At 39.5% G+C, this 18,084-nt stretch overlaps 1 protein-coding gene across 5 annotated transcripts in view; it reads left to right on the top strand.

Moving 5' to 3' along the window:
- The window catches only part of capn10 (calpain 10), a 42,433-nt gene extending 27,643 nt beyond the window's left edge, over positions 1-14,790 (top strand). For 4 of the 5 annotated variants that reach the window (XM_072255190.1, XM_072255193.1, XM_072255192.1 and 1 more), the window contains 3 exons: positions 4,540-4,736; positions 6,436-6,481; positions 12,827-14,790. In XM_072255190.1, coding sequence (XP_072111291.1) covers positions 4,540-4,736; positions 6,436-6,481; positions 12,827-12,856 — 273 coding nt within the window. In that variant the 3' untranslated portion in view covers positions 12,857-14,790. Of the gene's footprint in view, positions 1-4,539; positions 4,737-6,435; positions 6,482-11,807; positions 11,971-12,826 lie in introns of all 5 variants that reach the window. The other variant, XM_072255191.1, reaches the window with a different exon arrangement.
- The last annotated feature ends 3,294 nt before the right edge of the window (positions 14,791-18,084 follow it).

Raw genomic sequence — 18,084 nt, 5'->3', positions numbered from 1 at the left:
GTCCCTGGAAGAGACGTTGCCTTGATGGTAACATATGTCTCTCTAAAATCCTAATATACGCCTCAGAGTCAATGGTACCTTCACATACAAGCAACTGACGCATGCCGTAGGCACTGATGCACCCCCATACCATCACAGATGCTGGGTTTTGCACCTTTCGCTGATAACAATCTGAATGGTCATTTTCATCTTTGGCACGGAGAACTCGATGCCTGTTTTTTCCGAAAACTAGCTGAAATGTGGACTCATCTGACCATAGCACACGGTTCCACAGTCTTTCGGTCCATCTGAGATGATCTCGGGCCCAGAGAACTTGCCGGCGTTTCTGCATAGAGTTGATGTATGGCTTCCTCCTTGCGTAATACAGTTTCAAGTTGCATTGCTGGATGCAGCGACGGACTGTGTTGAGTGACAATGGTTTTCCGAAGTACTCCCGAGCCCAGGTGGCTATAATTGTCGCAGTAGCATGACGGTTTCTTAGGTAGTGCCGCCTGAGGGCTCGAAGATCACGCGCATTCAACAGTGGCTTCCGACCTTGCCCTTTACGCACTGAAATGTCTCTGAATTCTCTGAATCTTTTCACAATATTATGTACTGTAGATGTTGAAAGACCTAAATTCTCTGCAATCTTGCATTGAGAAATGTTCCTTTTGAACTGACTAACAATTCTCTCACGAATTTTGGCACAAAGGGGTGAGCCACGACCCATACTTGCTTGCAAAGACTGAGCCTTTGATGGACGCTACTCTTATACCCAGTCATGATACCTCACCTGCTACCAATTAGCCTGCTTAATGTGGAGTCTTCCAAACCGGTGTTACTTGAATATTCTGTGCACTTTTCAATCTTATTTTAACTCTGTCCCAACTTTTGTTGAGTGTGTTGCAGCCATCAAATTCTAAATTTGTTTATATTTACAAAATACAATTAAGTTGGTCAGTAAAACTATTGAAAATCTTTTCTTGCAACACACATCAAAGTTGCTGGTGAACGCAGCAGGCCAGGCAGCATCTCTAGGAAGAGGTGCAGTCGACATTGTCAGGCCGAGACCCTTCATCAGGACTAACTGAAGGAAGAGTTAGTAAGAGATTTGAAAGTGGGAGGGGGAGGGGGAGATCCTTCTCCTATCAAGTGTGTTTTTGGAACTGTTACTCTTTTATTATTATAGTTTCTACTAATCATGGCACATATGAGCAAAAGCAGGCCCACCTATGTGTTAAATTTTGAGTATGTTGTGGCAAACCAAGTGTTATTCTTGAGCTTCTCTGGCAGTTGCTCTCCAACTGTTTACTTCAGCCAGTTGCCCAGATAAATCTATGTAGATGGTATCTTTTTGAATGCTTTCCTTGAAAAGAATCTCATTGTAAACAAACATTTCAATCCCAAGCTAGGAAGAAAAGTCCGTGGCATTGATTTCAGGTGAACTGGGCAGGCCAGCAGCAGAGTTTGAAAATAAATTCAAACATTTTAGCAAGGCTGGCTCCAAATCTAGATAAACTGGTTAGGTTAGTCATATATAAAATTGTATGCAAAATACATGGAGCATTAAGCTGCTGTAAGTGGCCACTGTGACATTGGTATTCATAATGCTTGATGTTTTGTGTGTTTTTGACTGATTTAAATGGTGCCCGTTTTAAGTTGAGAGAATTTATGCTCTAGATGGTTTGCAGATATTGTATAATGCATTGTGACAAACAACATTGTGTTCTATTTTACCCCTCCAACTTTCAAATCCCTTACTCACTCTTCCTTCAGTTAGTCCTGACGAAGGGTCTCGGCCTGACAACGTCGACTGCACCTCTTCCTAGAGATGCTGCCTGGCCTGCTGCGTTCACCAGCAACTTTGATGTGTGTTGCTTGAATTTCCAGCATCTGCAGAATTTCTGTTGTGTTGAAAATCTTTGTACTTTTGTACTTTTAAAGGTTCACGTGAATTAACATATCACAGATTTTTGTTTTTATTGCATTTTAGAAAATATCCCAACTTTTCTGGAAATGGGGTTTGTATTTAATCGGGGGAGAGTTAATTATGATGTTATCAGGCAGAAACATAGGACCATAAGTCAGAAAGTAGAAGTTGCTTAGTGAGCACTTGAGTAGGGTTCTGAATAAGTTTGTTCCACTGAGGATAAGGATAGTAGTAGGATAAAGGAACCACGGTTGGCAAGGGAGGTGAACATTTAGTCAAGAGGAAGCAGAAAGAATATTTCTGGTTTAGGAGCAACCCTCAGATGAGGGTCCTTAATTATAGGCTGGCCAGACTGGAGATTCGAAAGGACTAGAAGGGGACATGAGAAGGTCTTGGGGAATAGAATTAAGGAAAACCTTAAGGCATTATGTACTTGAACAAGAGGATGATTAGAGTGAGGATAGGTTTACTCAGAGATAAAAGTTGGGGTGGGGGGAACCACGTGTGCCTGGAGTAGGAGAAGGTAGGGGAGATCGTTCATGAATACTGCAGTATTCACCAGGGAGAGGCTAATGTGCCGGAGCATGTAGAGATTAAAGAAGAGTTGTGTTGGAGTTTCTGAAGAATATTAGAATAGCTTAAGTCTCTGGGGCTGGATGGGCTATATCCCAGGTTACTACTGGATGAGAGAGATGAGATTGCTGGGGTGTTGACAATGATCTTTGCATCCTTCGTGGCCACAGGATGCAACAGAGATCTTTAAGAGACTTGGAGGATTATGGGCTGTGGAGGAGAGAAGGGTTAGATTGATTGTGGAGTAGGTTTATATTGGTTGGCACAATGTTGTCAGCCGAAGGGCTCATACTGTGTTATTTTGGAATCGAAAGCATCATTGATTGAAAGTAATTTTATTGAATTTAGAGTGAGTAGAATTGCTAATCTTGAAATACATACTGCTTTCCTTTATAACAATAGAAATCTGAGGTGGATAAAAGAAAACTGCTAAATGTTTCCACAGCAAGTTATAATAAATCCTCTAGAATTTTTGAAGAAAATATGTTTAATTGTTGAGCAGACAGCTTCTATCAGATTATTTGAATCCTATTGTTTTTGAGTTTACATTGCTGCCATTTTGATCTGCTGTAGTGGACTGATCTGCTCTCTACGCAACTCACTTGTCCACTGATCTCCCTCCTGGTACTTACCCTTGCAAGCAGAACAAGTGCCACACCTTCCTCTACACCTCCTCCCTCACTACAATTCAGGGCTCCAAACAGTCCCTCCAGCTGAAGCAAAACTTCACCTGCGAGTCTGTTGGGGTCATTTACTGTATCCAGTGCTGCTGGTGTGGCCTCCTGTATATCGGTGAGTTGGGAGACTACTTCCCCATGCACCTACGCTCTGTCTGCCGGAAGAAGCGGGATCTCCTGCTGGCCACCCATTTCAACTCTTCTTCCCATTCTGACATGTCAATCCAATGTCTCCTCTACTGCCATGATGAGGCCACGCTCATGTTGGTGGAGTTACACCTCATATTCCATCTGGGTAGCCTCCAACCTGATGGCATGAACGTCGATTTCTTAAACTTAGGGTAATTACTGCTGCCCTCCCCCCCCACCTCACCATTCGCCATTCCCATTTCCCCCTCTCACTTTATATCCTTACCTGCTCATCACCTCCCTTTGGTGCTTTTCCCCCTTCTTTCATGGTCTTCTACCCTCTGCTATCAGATTCCCCCTCCTCCAGCCCTTTATCTCTTTCACCAATTAATTTCCAGCTCTTTACTTCACCCTTCCCTTCCCCCAATCCCGGTTTCACCTATCACCTGCCCTCCCCCCACTTTCTTACTCTCACTTCTCATCTTTTTTTTCTAGTCCTGCTGAAGGGTCTTGGCCCAAAATGCTGACTGTTTATTTTTTTCCACAGATGCTGCCTGGCCTGCTGAGTTCCTCCAGCATTTTGTGTGTGTTCCTACTGTACTTAATTCCTTTTGGAGTTTTGCACTACTAATTTCTCCTTGGTTTTTTCATCCTCAGTTTATGAAGTTACTGCTTCAGTATTAACTGGTGATGCCTGTTTTTAAGACCGTAAGACATAGGAGTAGAATTAGGCCATTCAGCTCATTAAGTCTACTCCGCCATTCCATCATGGCTGATCCTGGATCCCACTCAACCCCATACATCTGTATTCTCGCCATAACCTTTGATGCCCTGACCAATCCAGAAACTTTATCAATTTTCGCTTTAAATATACCAATGGTCTTGGCCTCCACAACTGTCTGTGATAGAGCATTCCACAGATTCACTACTCTTGGGCTAAAAAAATTTCCTCCTTACCTCTGTTCTAAAGAGCCACCCCTCAATTTTGAGGCTGTGCCCTCCAGTTCTGGATACCCCCACCATAGGAAACATCCTCTCCACATCCACCTTATCTAGTTGTTTCAACATTTACTAGGTTTCAATGAGATCCCCCGCATTCTTCTAAATTCCAGTGAGTACAGGCCTGAAGCTGCCAAACGCTCCTCATGTTTTCCCCTTGTTCCCGGAATCATCCTCATGAACCTCCTCTGGACTCTCTCCAATGACAGTACATCCCTTCTGAGATTTGTGTGTATTGCCTTTATTGCACAGGTCCACAACAGTAAAAATGTAAATCAAGCATCTTGTCAGCTTGTGGAGCCAGTGGTGACTTGTGTGCCTCATCGATACACACAGGAAGTAACCCAACTTTGCACTCTGTTGGAAGGCAATTATGTGATCGTTCCTTCCACATATCTGCCTGACAGTGAAGCACAATTCACAGTCACTGTAGAAATAAAAATAGACAGGTGAGAATACAAATTTTGTTGAATGTATATATTTTTATTGTTATGTGGTATTAATTTCTAAATTATGCTAAAATGTTAAATTATATTTCCCCCAATATGATAAACAGTGAGTACTCTTCTATTTGCATAATTAGGGGCCAAACACCATTTGCCAATACAAACCATATGCTAATTTAAAAGTACTAGTAAAATAATGTAACGTGTTATAAGAATACTGTTAAGATACAATAATCTTAACTTTCTATGGTTTCTAATAGTAGGGTTACCTAGTTTCAACGAGAGAGAGAGAGAGAGAGAGAGAGAGAACAATTTCATTTTGTTGTATCTGTCATAGATTTATACTTATTTCCTGAGACGATACATGATGATCTTAATAGCTTTCAGTGAGAGTAAGTATTCATCTCAGTTCAACTAAATATGAAAGCGAGTCAAGAGGGCAAGTCCACTGTTAATTTCTTTTTGCTAATACCCATCTTTGTTACTGAAACTGCACTTAAAAACAAGCCTCAACACTTCAAAAGCCCTAGTCTGAGGCTACGTCCACACTACACCGGATAATTTTGAAAACAAAGTTTTTTTTTCTTCGTTTTGACCTTCCGTCCACACTGAAACGGCGTTTTCAGCCCCCGAAAACGGAGATTTTCAGAAATGATCTCCAGAGTGAATAAATCTGAAAACGCCTAACATCCATTGCAGTGTGTACGGGGTAACCGGAGCTTTTTAAAAGCGCTGTCAGGACGTGCCGGAACAGATGGCGACAGCGCGGCATTTAATTGTTTTCTTCTTATTATTCTTATTTCTATTTTATTGTCGTCAAACAATTGATACAAGAGCATACAATCATCACAGCAATATTTGATTCTGCGCTTCGCAGAACCTGACAATTTCAGAACAGACGGCAACGAGACTGAAGCCAGAAATACTTTGACCCATAGCTTACTGAATAAATAAGTATACTCACTTTGCCCTGTTTTCTGTCCTTGTATGAAGGTGGTTTACCTATTTATGCAAGTACTTCTCTGACGATAGATGTGTAACAGCCTAATGTAACATTGTATGGAAATACAAAATAACACTAATGCAGACATGTTTTATATATTTAACAAGGTGCTTTATTAATGCAACAGAGTTAGTCAGTTTTTCCAATGTTCGTCGTCAGCCAGGTCATACTGTCCGTAAACTCCCTGTCGGTTGCCTCCATACACTCCAGTATTTGTTTTTTTTAGTTTTAAGTCCTCCTGCGTGAGAGCCAAGAGCAATTCCTTTAAAGTTTTTCTACTCTGTAACTGGACAAACACGCACCAAATATACCGTTTCCTCTTTGCTTGTTTTCTGTGTGTCCTGCGCATGCCCAGTAGGGGGAGATTCGCCCAAACATTCGTCTAATGTGGACGGAGATATTTTGAAAAACGCTTAGTGTGGACGCCTATCGTTTTTACTTGAAACCGGCGTTTTCAGAATTATCCAGCATAGTGTGGACGTAGTCTGAATCTTAATTGAACCCACTCCATGAAAATGCAATGAGTTCAGTTTATTCAGCCATTTTCTACCAAGCTGGTGTCATCATAGCCCCCAAAACACTCCATTACTGCAATTTGAGTGGATTAAAGTCAGTGCTAACTAACATTTTATTCTGATAATCAGTATGATTTTACAATATTTTCATTTGAAATAATGTTATGTTTATTGCTGGATTTAGGAGGCCATTCCAGTGTCGGGAAAACTTAGGACAAATGATCAATGAGGTATGATGCATCTTTTATTCTCTTGAGAAGTGCAGTTGTATATCAAGCAGAAAAGATGGCTCTCTATTATTTGGAAGTTAACTATCCTGGAAAGTGTGAGCGGTCATTAATTTATTTCTGCATTCCTCCTAAGCTGATGCTTAATACAAAAACATTCTATTTTTGAATATCTTTGTAAAGTTCTGTATTTGAATATTTTAGGCCCCTTATCTGAGAAAGGATGTGTTGGTATTGGGGAGGGTCCAGAGGAAGTTCTCAAGAATGATCCCAGGAATGAAAGAGTTAATGTATGAGTGATGTTTGATGGTTCTGGGCCTGTACTCATTGGAGTTTAGAAGAATGGGGGGGTGGGGAGGTTGGTTTGGTATTCATTGAAACCTATCGAATATTGAAAGACCTAGAAGTGGATATGGACGGGATGTTTTCCTATAGTGGTGTGTCTAGGCCAGAGGGCACAGCCTCTGAAGACAAGGCTGTCCCTTTAGAATAGAGATGAGAAGGAGTTTCTTTAGTCAGAGGGTAGTGATTTTAACAGCTGGCTGTGGACGCCAAGTCATTGGGTATATTTAAAATAGGGGTTGATAGGTTCTTGCTTAGTAGGGGTGGCGAAAGTTATGGGGAGAAGGTGGGAAATTAGGGTTGAGATAGAAAATAAATCAGTCATAATGGAATAGCAGAGCAGATTCAATGGGCCAGATAGATTAATTCTGCTCCTATGTGTTATGGTGTTATAAACAAACCAATTATGTAGACTTCTGACAGGATGAAGAAACTTAAACAAATGTTATTCTCAAACACACACAAAATGCTGGAGGAATTCAGCAGGTCAGGCAGCATCAATGGAGAGGAATAAGGAGCCGACTTCAGGCTGAGCAGAATCTCTTGTGTTTATGTTGTTCTCCAACAGTTAATCTTGCAGTGTGGCCAATACTAATCAAATGTTTGCGGGAGGTTAATTACATAATGCACTAAAACTCCGATTAGTTTGGCATCTGGTTGGTTATAAATCCTGATTGTTTGCATTTGGCTTGTGCATCAGTTCATGATGTGTGTGAGGTGTACAGCCACAGCCAGAGCCAAGGCCAAAAGTGCTTGTATACTAGCTTTTCCTGAACTCAACTCAACAGGTTCACTGGGGAAATTATTTTTGGTAAATTGGTTTATCATTGTGGCATGTACTGAGATACATCAGAACAACTTATCTTGCATACAAGTCAATTCATCACAGCAGTGCAGTAAGGTGGTACAAGGTAAAACAATAACAGAATGAAGAATAAAGTGTTACATTTACAGAGAGAGTGCAGTTCAGGTAGAGAATAAGATGCAAGGCCAATGATGAGGTAGATTGTGAGGTCAAAAGTCTATCTTATCGTACCTAGGGGATTATTCAAAAGTCTTATAATGGTGGGCTAGAAGTTGTCTTTATGTCTAGTGGTTGGTACTTTCAAGTTTCTATGTCTGTTGCTCAATGGGGGGTGGTAGAGAAGTTGGGAAGTCTGGGGTGGTGGGATCTTTGATGATGTTTGCTGCTTTACCGAGGTAGCGAGAAGTGCAGACAAAGTCCACGGAGAGGAGACTGGTTTTAGTGACGTGCTGAGCTGTGTCCACAGCTCTCTGCAGTTTCTTGTGGTCACGGGCAGAGCAGTTACTGTGTAGCATGTTTTGGAATGTCTTTGAGTGTTAATGAGAATTATATCCAATTGTCTGAAAAGTCATAAGGGTGCCAGTTTTTCTTATTGTGAATTGAGGGTTTAATATTTCCTTACTGTTAAAAGTTTTCTACTTCATAGTTAACAATTGTCTTTGAAACAGTCAAATATCTCAGTTCAAAGTAGAATAATTCATTGTAAATATTTCTGACAGGCATTATGAGGTATTTTTTGTATACTTAATCATGGGGATCGCAAGAAGACCTGGTATTACACTATTGTGAAATAAATTTTAGAGTCTGTTTGTAACTGACTGCATCTTGCATGTGAAGCCCCCTCACCAGGCTCGTATCGAAACTTGGCTTGTTAGCCGGCCCTGCTAACAGCCACGGGACTCAGCGGTGAGAAGGCCACCTTTCATTATCAATAGGTGTCTAGGATCAGTGTAATTTGGGGTTCAACCAAACAAGAACATTGTGATGTTCCGATTAAAGAAACCGCGATTTGAGCAAATACTGCCAATTGTCAGTCAGCAAGAAATAAGAAGACAATCACCGCATAACATTATAAAGAAAGTATATTTACAAACTTCAGCTTTATCGAACAGTCAGTAGGAAAAAAAGAAAAGGGGGGGGGAGAAAATAGAAGGGCCCATTACAGTAAACAAGTCTAAATGTGCACATCATTGAAGCTCATCTTGCAGTTGTCTTTTTACTCGCGTGCTGGACCCATGGTCCGTGTGAAAGCACGCACCCCATTCTGAACTTCGCTCGACATCCATCTCAAACAAACAGGTTCTCTCTTGGGAGTGTCAGCTCTTTTTCCATGGAGTTGTTCATCTGCTCAAAGCACCTTATGCGACAGGAATGTTCCTTCCCACGGCATCCTCAGTCATCCTCCCTCTTGTCTTCTCCACAGCTCCCGCCAAAAAGACCCTTGAACCACACTGTCCATCACAAATCTCTCAACGCCCTGCTGTTTTGAACTTTCTCCTGATTCCTCCATCCTGACTGAATTCCTGAATTGAACATCGTAGCCTCTTATCTTTTAGCTGAAACTAAAACATCCTAAAAGCAGAACACACTGCTTTTATAGAACTGCTAAAATGAAATACCTACAGCATAGCAGTAAAAATCTAAACCAGGGCATAACACAGGTTTCAGAGGTGACCAAATCTGGGACCAGAGTACCTGTTTCAAGCACTGAAAGAGCAATGTGTTCAGGTGATTCAAGGAACGCTTTTAATGGAAACCCACTCACTGGCCCCATCAAGGCTTTCCTTTGGATTGAGCAAAAATTCTATCTCAGACTATAATGGGAGGTGATATTTCATTTCTTTAAAATGAAAAATGTGTGTGTGTGTGTGTACGTATGTGTACCTCACCAGGCTTCCTCTGATTTTGTGGAATTACACACACACACACACACAATATAGTGTGATATGTCCATTTTATGTTTTGTTGATAAAAGGAAGTTTTAAATATGGGTGTCCAAGCCTTAAATGTATTTGGGAAGTGGAGGAATATCCAGAAAATATAGTGTATTCATGAGAATCACTCCCAGGGTTAATTTTGCTGAGTCAACTGAGGGAGCAAAATGAAAATATGGACCTGATCACACTATGGACATGGCCAGGGCATTATGTAGAATGATTTTATTTCAATGACAGTCTTAGCAACAAGAATATGCTCCAATGTAATAACTCTTCAATGGCATAGCAATATTTAAAAATAAAAGTTACTGGAATTCAAGCCTGTTGTTCTTATTTGTATTCTATGATGGAAAGTAGATGTGTACCTTTTGCAGTTAATCACATCAATTACTTCTACTAATAATGACCATGGAGATACAAATAGAAGTACATTTCATTGTTATTTCAATAACAAAATGCAAATTCAGAGGCGGTGGCTGTTCACTTCCTCATTTATGATTTTTTAATTTTGATATTCTGTTGGTTAGAATTCTGTTTTTTTTAAGTTGTTAGTCTTTGCTGTTTTTTTTGTCCTAAAATCTGTAATGAGCTTTTAAGTAAACCAACATATAATGTTCAAAGTATTTTTCCCCACTAGTAGTGACACTAAAATTTAATTTTTTTATTTAAAAGGTTACTTGCCTGCCTTTTAAAATGGGTTGTTGCAATAACCAGCAAGTCCTGACAGGTTTACTGGCTTTAAGAAAATTACAGTACATCTACTTATGTTCTAACAATACCTTACTTCCACCACAAGAGTGCACTACAGCCCAAGATTTGGTACACTAAAATTGTCAGGGTGAAAAAGCACAGCAGTGTCTTTGTTTTGCCATGAGGCATTTGTTACACTTTTAGTGTGAATAAAGTGCTGTATTTTAGTTCTATTGATCTGTTAAGATGTGTTTGAGATAACTCAAACTGTAGGGTTTCCCATTCAATTTGAACAGTTTGCATCTGATAATCTGATTATGATGGTATGCATTTGAATGGAACACAGTGAGGAAAGTCCTACTGATGTGGACAGTAGAAAGATTTAAAGCATTTTTTTTCTTGAGTAATGTTAAACACTGCAGTCAGACTGAGAATGAAGAGGGATTGTAATTTACCAAAATCAGGAGAATTTTGTATGTCTGGTTAAGGAATTTTATGTGCTAGGGCAGGACACAAAGCTTGGAGTTGTAGAAATGGTGGCAGAATGGTAAAAGACTTCAGAGAGGAAAGATACTTTGGAAGTAGAATGGTAGTTTGGAAGGATATAAAGTTTAAGAATGGAGTAATCATATGGAGGAATATCAACCGAGCCACAGTGTTTGCGCCACAGTATGCAGGTAATGCGTATACTCATGCATGGTTGGAGGCTAAATACAAAGTCAAGCTGATTCATCCTCTACAAAACTCTTCTGACCGCAACATAAAGTCCTCCAACAAACTTTAACAACATCACACTGGGGAAAACCTGACCCACTTCCTGTATCTTAAGAGGCCTTTTCTCTGGATATGAGACTGATGAAATTCATCGTTGCCTTCAGTGCACTAGCACTGTCTTTGGCTGCTGAGAGAAGAGGTACTTGAAGATCCAGACCTCCAAACTAACACAAAATTCCTTATCTGGCAGGTAGTGATCACCGCCTTCCTTGTGCTCCTGAGACCTGGATTACCAGGCATCACAAGACACTTGGAAAATACTACTACTGCTGCCTCTGCACAGTCCTGCAAATTCTCTGAAAGGATAAGAGTTACACTCAGCTCCAATAGGACAGGCCACATCATTCCCATGCCTAACACAAATTTTCCAAAGCAGAGACTTTAGTTCTACTATCACAGGAAAACAATCAAACTTGTGCTCAAAGCCACCGTGGGGAAATGCAGCATCCCCAACTACTCCTGAGATTGGCTGGCCTATGACCACGCAAAGTGGAGAAAGAATGTTAGGCATAGCGTTGAGAATTTCAAGACTATATATTAGGAATGTCCGCCGACTGGTGGCGTAGTGGCATCAGTGCCAGACTTCAGAGTGAAGGCTCCCGAGTTCCAATCCAGCTGGCTCCCTGGCACACTTTCCTTCCGTGCTGGGTTGAGTGTCGAGCTAGCAACTCAACCTCGTAAAAAGAAATTGCCTGCTACAGAAACATCAACAGCAAAAAGTTGATAGCCTATGCTCTCTCGTGAGTTAAAAGGCAATTTCTCTCTTTCTCTTCTATATTAGGAGTGCACAAATATTATATAAGAGTATAAGGAGTGCACTATCTCACAAACTTCCCACCTACCTTGTCAGGGTCAACCTGGGCCATCTGTAGAATTATCTGTATCAACCATATTTGAACCCACAAATGGAAGCAACTTTTCTTTGCTGAGGGACTGTTCAGGAAGTAAGTGTTAATAATTTTCCCTCTTTATGCCATCTTGTATCATGTTTAACTCCATTGCAGAGTCAGTAAGTGTCTCTATTTATATAGCATAATTTTCATAGGTAAATGGTGTTAGCAAACCAAATTTTAAAAAAAGATGCCAATCTGCACTAGGGTACAGAAAAACAAATGGTTAATGGCTTGGTTTTAAGGAGCAACCTAGAGGAGGAAAGAAGTGGATTAGAAGAGTGCAGATATTGAAAGGGCTGTAGAGCTAAAGATGAGTTGGGCTGCAGCATGGATGAATTCATAAACCAAATCAATAATTTTTAAATGGAGACACAACTTTTGAGCTTCCCTTGTTGGAAATTCTATAGTTTAGAAACTCTGATAGAGATTATTCTTTGACCATTTATATTTCCAACTGTATTAAGCACTGCATATATCTTGGCCTATAAACTTTGCAAAATAAGATAACTAAAGTTTCAACCATGAACCAGACAAACAAGATAAACAGAAACACAAAGAGAGTCTACAGTTGCTAATTGTATTAAGGTAGAATATGAACAAACAAGCCGAGATAAACAGTTTACTGCCTACCTGTATTGTGAATTTGAACTGCTGGTTTGGACCTCTAGCTGCTGGAGATTAACTTTTTTTTAACATGGGTTTTGCAATGTTAAAGCACTTACTGTTTTTTTTCTACTTTGGTATTAACAAAATTGAGTTTGTGAATGAAGTGGTTCATTTTAAAAGGCCAAAGACGAGAAGACTTTGCTACTTTGATACCTGTGTTGTGATGTTTCTGTAATGAATAGGTTTTGATGTTGTATTGACAAGAATGCTAATAAATTACTTTTTCTTTTGTTTCCATGAGGTCTCCTATACCTCAGTGATGCAGAGGTAGGATACCAAATCCAAACCCACAAGCGCCTGCCTGAAAACAATTTTAAAAAAATAATCAGAGGAGAACCATTTTGAAGATATTCACGCTGTACAATGTTCACATCACAATGCCCACCCCCTTTTTTGCATTAATAAAATGTGACAGGACTCATCATTGTAAATAAGCAATTGTGCTTTAAGCAAGCTGGCAATGTGCTTGTTGCGCAGGAGGAAGAACAAAAGCTGCCCTAGAAGTGGACGCTACTTCAAAGGGTTAGCAGCTCTGCACCAAGTAATGGACAAAGAGCCGACCAGTCTCCTGCTGCTTTGATGTTATTGAAGGTAAATGAGAATGACATTTAAATTCACTTTGTACTTTCAGCACACACCGTATTACACAGTTCACTGAATTTTAAAGCTGCTGTGTTGTGACCTCCTCTGGGCTGGATTTTTCCATCATTTTAGCAAAACTGGAACTTGGGCTGTTGTTCATTGATGCCATTGTTTTTTTTCTACTAATTTATTTGACATTGGATTGTGTTAAGGTAGAATACGAACAAAAGGTTCAGTGCCTTTTAGTGCATGAACAGCCCTACATTATTTTTCCCAGTCTGACCAGATTCTGTTCTGGTCAGAATTGTTGAAATAATAATGAAATATTCATTATTTTTAATTCACTGTCCATGGTACAGTGACAGTATTTGGTTTTGTTTCATTTCAACAAGTGACCTGCACTACATTACACATTTGAATAATGTATCATCTCTGCTGGTATTGACTTAGTATTGGCAAACATTATCTACCTAGTGTAGTTCTAATAAATAAATAACAGGTATAGAGTTTCTACATTGTAAAATGCCAAATGGTATCAATTTTTGATCCAGTTTTAAGTGAGATTTTCAGAACTGATGGGAGGTTTCTCTGTTCAAATATTAACCCCAGGCTCTCAAGCTTGCTAGCCTTAAACTCAATTCATTAAAAATGAAGCAGGAAAACATCATAGGTTGTTGAGTACAATAGGAGAGTTGTGTTTCATTTTTGTCTTCTAAATTGATTCCACCCTTTCTAAAATATTTTAGGAACAATTTAACCCTTTTATTTTAACTAACAGTACAAAGTTAGTGCAAGTTAAACCTTTCAGAGAAGCATAATTGTATTCCTGTTTTTGTCAGTAATATAAATTTGCTTTTCTCCAATCGGAGGTATTAAGGCATACCAATTGTTCCTGAAAGTAATATTATTCTTTGCTTATAGTTCCATGTGTACCTTTAGGCATATGTTATGAAGAGGTACATTTAACAACTGAATATTTAAAACCTTAAGTTTTTGTAGAGGTAATTAAGTACTACTGTACTGTAAAATTGAACAAATTTACGTCCAAAATTTGTCATTTTGAGTTATTTTATTAAACTAGTTGAATTTATTCTGAGTAAATCTGAAAACAGTAAACCCAAGAAATTCCTGTCACAACATTGAGAAGATGGCAGAAAAACCTGCAATAACGAAACTGTAACGAAAACCAATTTCCCCCCGGGATCAATAAAGTATGACTATAATAAAAAATCATCATTTGTCTGTATTATGACCACCAATACCTGGAGGTTGTACAAGAGCAGTTAAAAGTGCAAATCCAAAAATTGTTATAACTGATACTATCTTCCTCCACAAAATAGTTGCTTGCATTTCTTGTCAAATGCAGTCATTTCAATAATTAGATGTAAACATTATGTTTGTGTTTTTCTTCTACAATTATGAAACTTGAGCTAAAAGCTGAGCAAGCTACATCCTCCAGGTCTGAAAATTTTTAAATGTGTAGTTGTTCTCCCCTTGGAAAAACATCTCCAAACTAAGTAGTTTTAATGAAGATTAATTTGTTATTAATGTTTAATATTAATTTGTACCATAATTCTATGTGTATGTCTCCATCTTTTCCTGTTTGTAAAATGTTTAATAAATAAAATTAGTACTTTTTACTTTATTTTGCTGTATGAGAATTCTTCATTCTGATAATTCAGCTAGCTTGGTGACATCATTATTGTTTGTACGTAACTGATCCCCTGCTGAAGTTGCTATATTGCAAATAATGTTGGAAAAGTGAAAACCCCTGCTCAAGGTCAGTTTCATATTTGTAGATGTTTCTTCAAGGTCAGCAGTGACTGCACGTTACACATTGCTGACTTAGTTGTAACAGAAGACCTCTTGCACCAAGTCCATCAGAGAGTTGTTATGAGATTCCTAAAGCTGGGTGAACAGAGAGCTGGACTTCCTTTGGGTGGCTGATGGTAGAATTTGGGTCAGTGCTTAGTACTGTAAGAAGTCTCAGAAGCACTTCAGAAGATCTCATTCTCAAGGAGGGAGGCCTGGAACAGAGGAAGATTTAAGCTTTGTTTGGCTTGTCTGGACCCATGTTTGTTTTAAATTATCCCTCTTTTGGCCCTGGTACCAGCTCTGCTTGGTTGAAACTGTTTTGCTGATTCTACTGCTGAAGGGGTAAATGCTTGCAGGAATTTGAGGTGAGTGTGATGGGAACGGAACAAACTGGGAATTTTAAAGAGAAGGTGAAAGCAAGATTATCTTTCTCTGTGCTGTATCATTTATTGGATCATTCAGGCAAACTGATCAGTAGATAAAATTATTAGAGGCATAGAAAGAGTAGATCATTAGAATCAATTTAGCAGGTTTGTTATGTCACTGGAGAGACACTGAAGCTAGTGGATACGGAAGTGTTGTTTCCAACAAAATGAGACACTCAGAGGAAGAAGCCTGTATGACCCAATATTACATGACATTTTATATGCTAAAGATCAAAGGTAGTAGCACAATTCTATAATTACAATGTATCTGCAATGCTTCCTTTGAATTACATATTATTTTCACACCAACACCTTTGCACCTACACTCCAGATACCCAAAATTACTTAATCAGCATTGTCTGGTTTTCAATTAATTGGTGTCCAGAGCTCCAGGAAACTATTGTCCAGGACTACGTCTTAAATTTAATCTACAATCTACATTCAGGTCAAAAGATTGGTTGCTAAAGTTAATATTTGCTATATACCATAACTCCAGAATATGCCCTAGCAGTGGGGTAGAAATGTCAGATAGTACAGGTTTTAGAGAGAGGGGAGAAGTTTAAGGGAGATCCAGATTTATCACATGTACATTGAAACATACAGTGAATGCATTGTTTGTGTTAATAACCAACACAACCTAAGGATGTACTGGGAGAAGCCCACAAGTGTTGCCACTCATAGTGACACCAGTGTAGCATGCCCACACACTCAGCAGAACAGCAGCAAAATAAGCCCCTTTCTTCTCACCCATTCACACACCCACTCACGTACACAAAATCTCCAACCACTCCAAATCCTCTGTGATTCAAGATTTTTTTTTTTTTGCATAGTGGTAGGTGCTTGGAATACACTGCCAAGGAGGTGATAGGAGATACGATAGCAATGTTGAAAAGGCACTTAGACAAACTTGTTAACAGACAAGGAAGAGAGGGGTAAGGATCATGTGCAGGCAGATGGCATTAGTTAGATTGGCATCATGGTCAGTCTATAGACATGGTAGGCCATATATTCCATTGATTACTTCAAGGCTATTAGTGAACATAGCAGTCAGATCTCCATCATGTCATGTCATGTAAAGATACGCTCCAGATTGTGACAAATACCCCATTTCAGAAGAGCAGGTTAAAATTTATTGTATACAAGTCAAAAAGTGTCCTGCCTGTTCTCAGAAGTTTACTGTCAGAGATTATCACAACCATTCTTTTACATGTTTTTTTTATGACCCTCTAAGTTCTGTTTTATATTTTCCTTTCAATGAAGATGGAAATTCAGCCCATCATGTCTTTGCTAGTTCTCAGAGCAATCCCATTTCGCCACTTATTGCCTGCAGCTCCTTTTCTTTTACGTTCTTCAGTTCCCCCGATTATCCCACCACCCACCGATGCTAGAAGGCAACTTAGTGCAACCAGTTCACCTACCAGGATGCCCTTGGGATGATGAGAGGAAACTGGAATAAAACTATGTGAATTACAACTACAAACATGACACTAGCATTCTGGATTATACTTGTTCCTGGAACTATGAGGCAGTAGTTTTACCTGCTCTGCCACTGTACAGCCCTACTTTTACAATACCCCCCCCCCCCCCCCAAAGTTACCAGATCCTACCTTCACTGCATATGATGTCCAAGTGCATTTTTTTTTAATTTTGGGAAGGTAGTGGGTGGTCTGGGATGTTGGCTGACAACTATAGCTCATGACTAATCCTAGGGACAGCATACCTGATTTAAGCAGTAGTTAATGAGGTAGTATTTGGGGGTGTGGTTACTGAGTTAGACCATAGGTGGAGCAGAATTAGGCCCATGAAGTCTGCTCTACCATTTGTTCATAGCTGATTTGGTTTCCCTCTCAACCTGATTCTCCTGCCTTCTCCACTTTACCTTTGACACCCTTACTAATCAAAAATTAGGCTGGGAATGGCCTAGTCACATACAGTGTCTAAATTTATGATGAATGATCCATCTAATTCAAATAAGAAACTATTTTATGGACAAAATCCTCAGCAATTAATGAAGTTTTGCATAATGTACAGAAAGATCCTGAAGGAATCATAGTCTTAAAATCTTGAAGGTAAGATTTGGGATCCATCACCATTTACTTCCACTCGGGGGAAAAAAACTTCACCCTCAATGTGCTATCCAAAAGTAAAATTCACATCTCATGTGTTTTGCTTCTATGGGCTTCAGCCCACGTGCTATGTAATCTTCTGCAGCATGTAATCTCTTCCATTGCACTTCATTCCTCTGATTCTTTTTGCAACTACCATTCTCTTTGCCCATCACAAGTTGTAAGCTTTCAGTTCTACTATCTCAAATTCTTTCCAAAATGCTCTTGTGTTCAATTTGCAGCCAATTGAGATGGAAGGAGTCAAATAACATGAAAATTATAATCTCAATCAATTAATAACAGAACAAGTCCCTGGGCTGAGGGGCCAACTTCTCCTCCTGTCTCATAGTTATACAAGAGGAAACAGGCTATTCAGCCTACTGATCTGGCCTAACCATCAAGCATACATTTACACCAATTCCTATCTTACATTCCCAGCAATTTACCACCTCTCTAATTCGACCAATTACACACAAGCAATTTCCTCACCAATTAACCTACCAACATGGATATCATTGGGATGTGGAAAGAAACCACAGCATCCAAAGGAAACTTTCACAATCACAGTGAGA

Source organism: Mobula birostris, chromosome 4 (genome assembly GCF_030028105.1).
Source record: "Mobula birostris isolate sMobBir1 chromosome 4, sMobBir1.hap1, whole genome shotgun sequence".
In the NCBI taxonomy this organism is placed as follows: Eukaryota; Metazoa; Chordata; class Chondrichthyes; order Myliobatiformes; family Myliobatidae; genus Mobula; species Mobula birostris.
The sequence above is the reverse complement of the archived record's forward strand: the minus strand, read 5'-3'. Positions and strand labels throughout refer to the sequence as shown.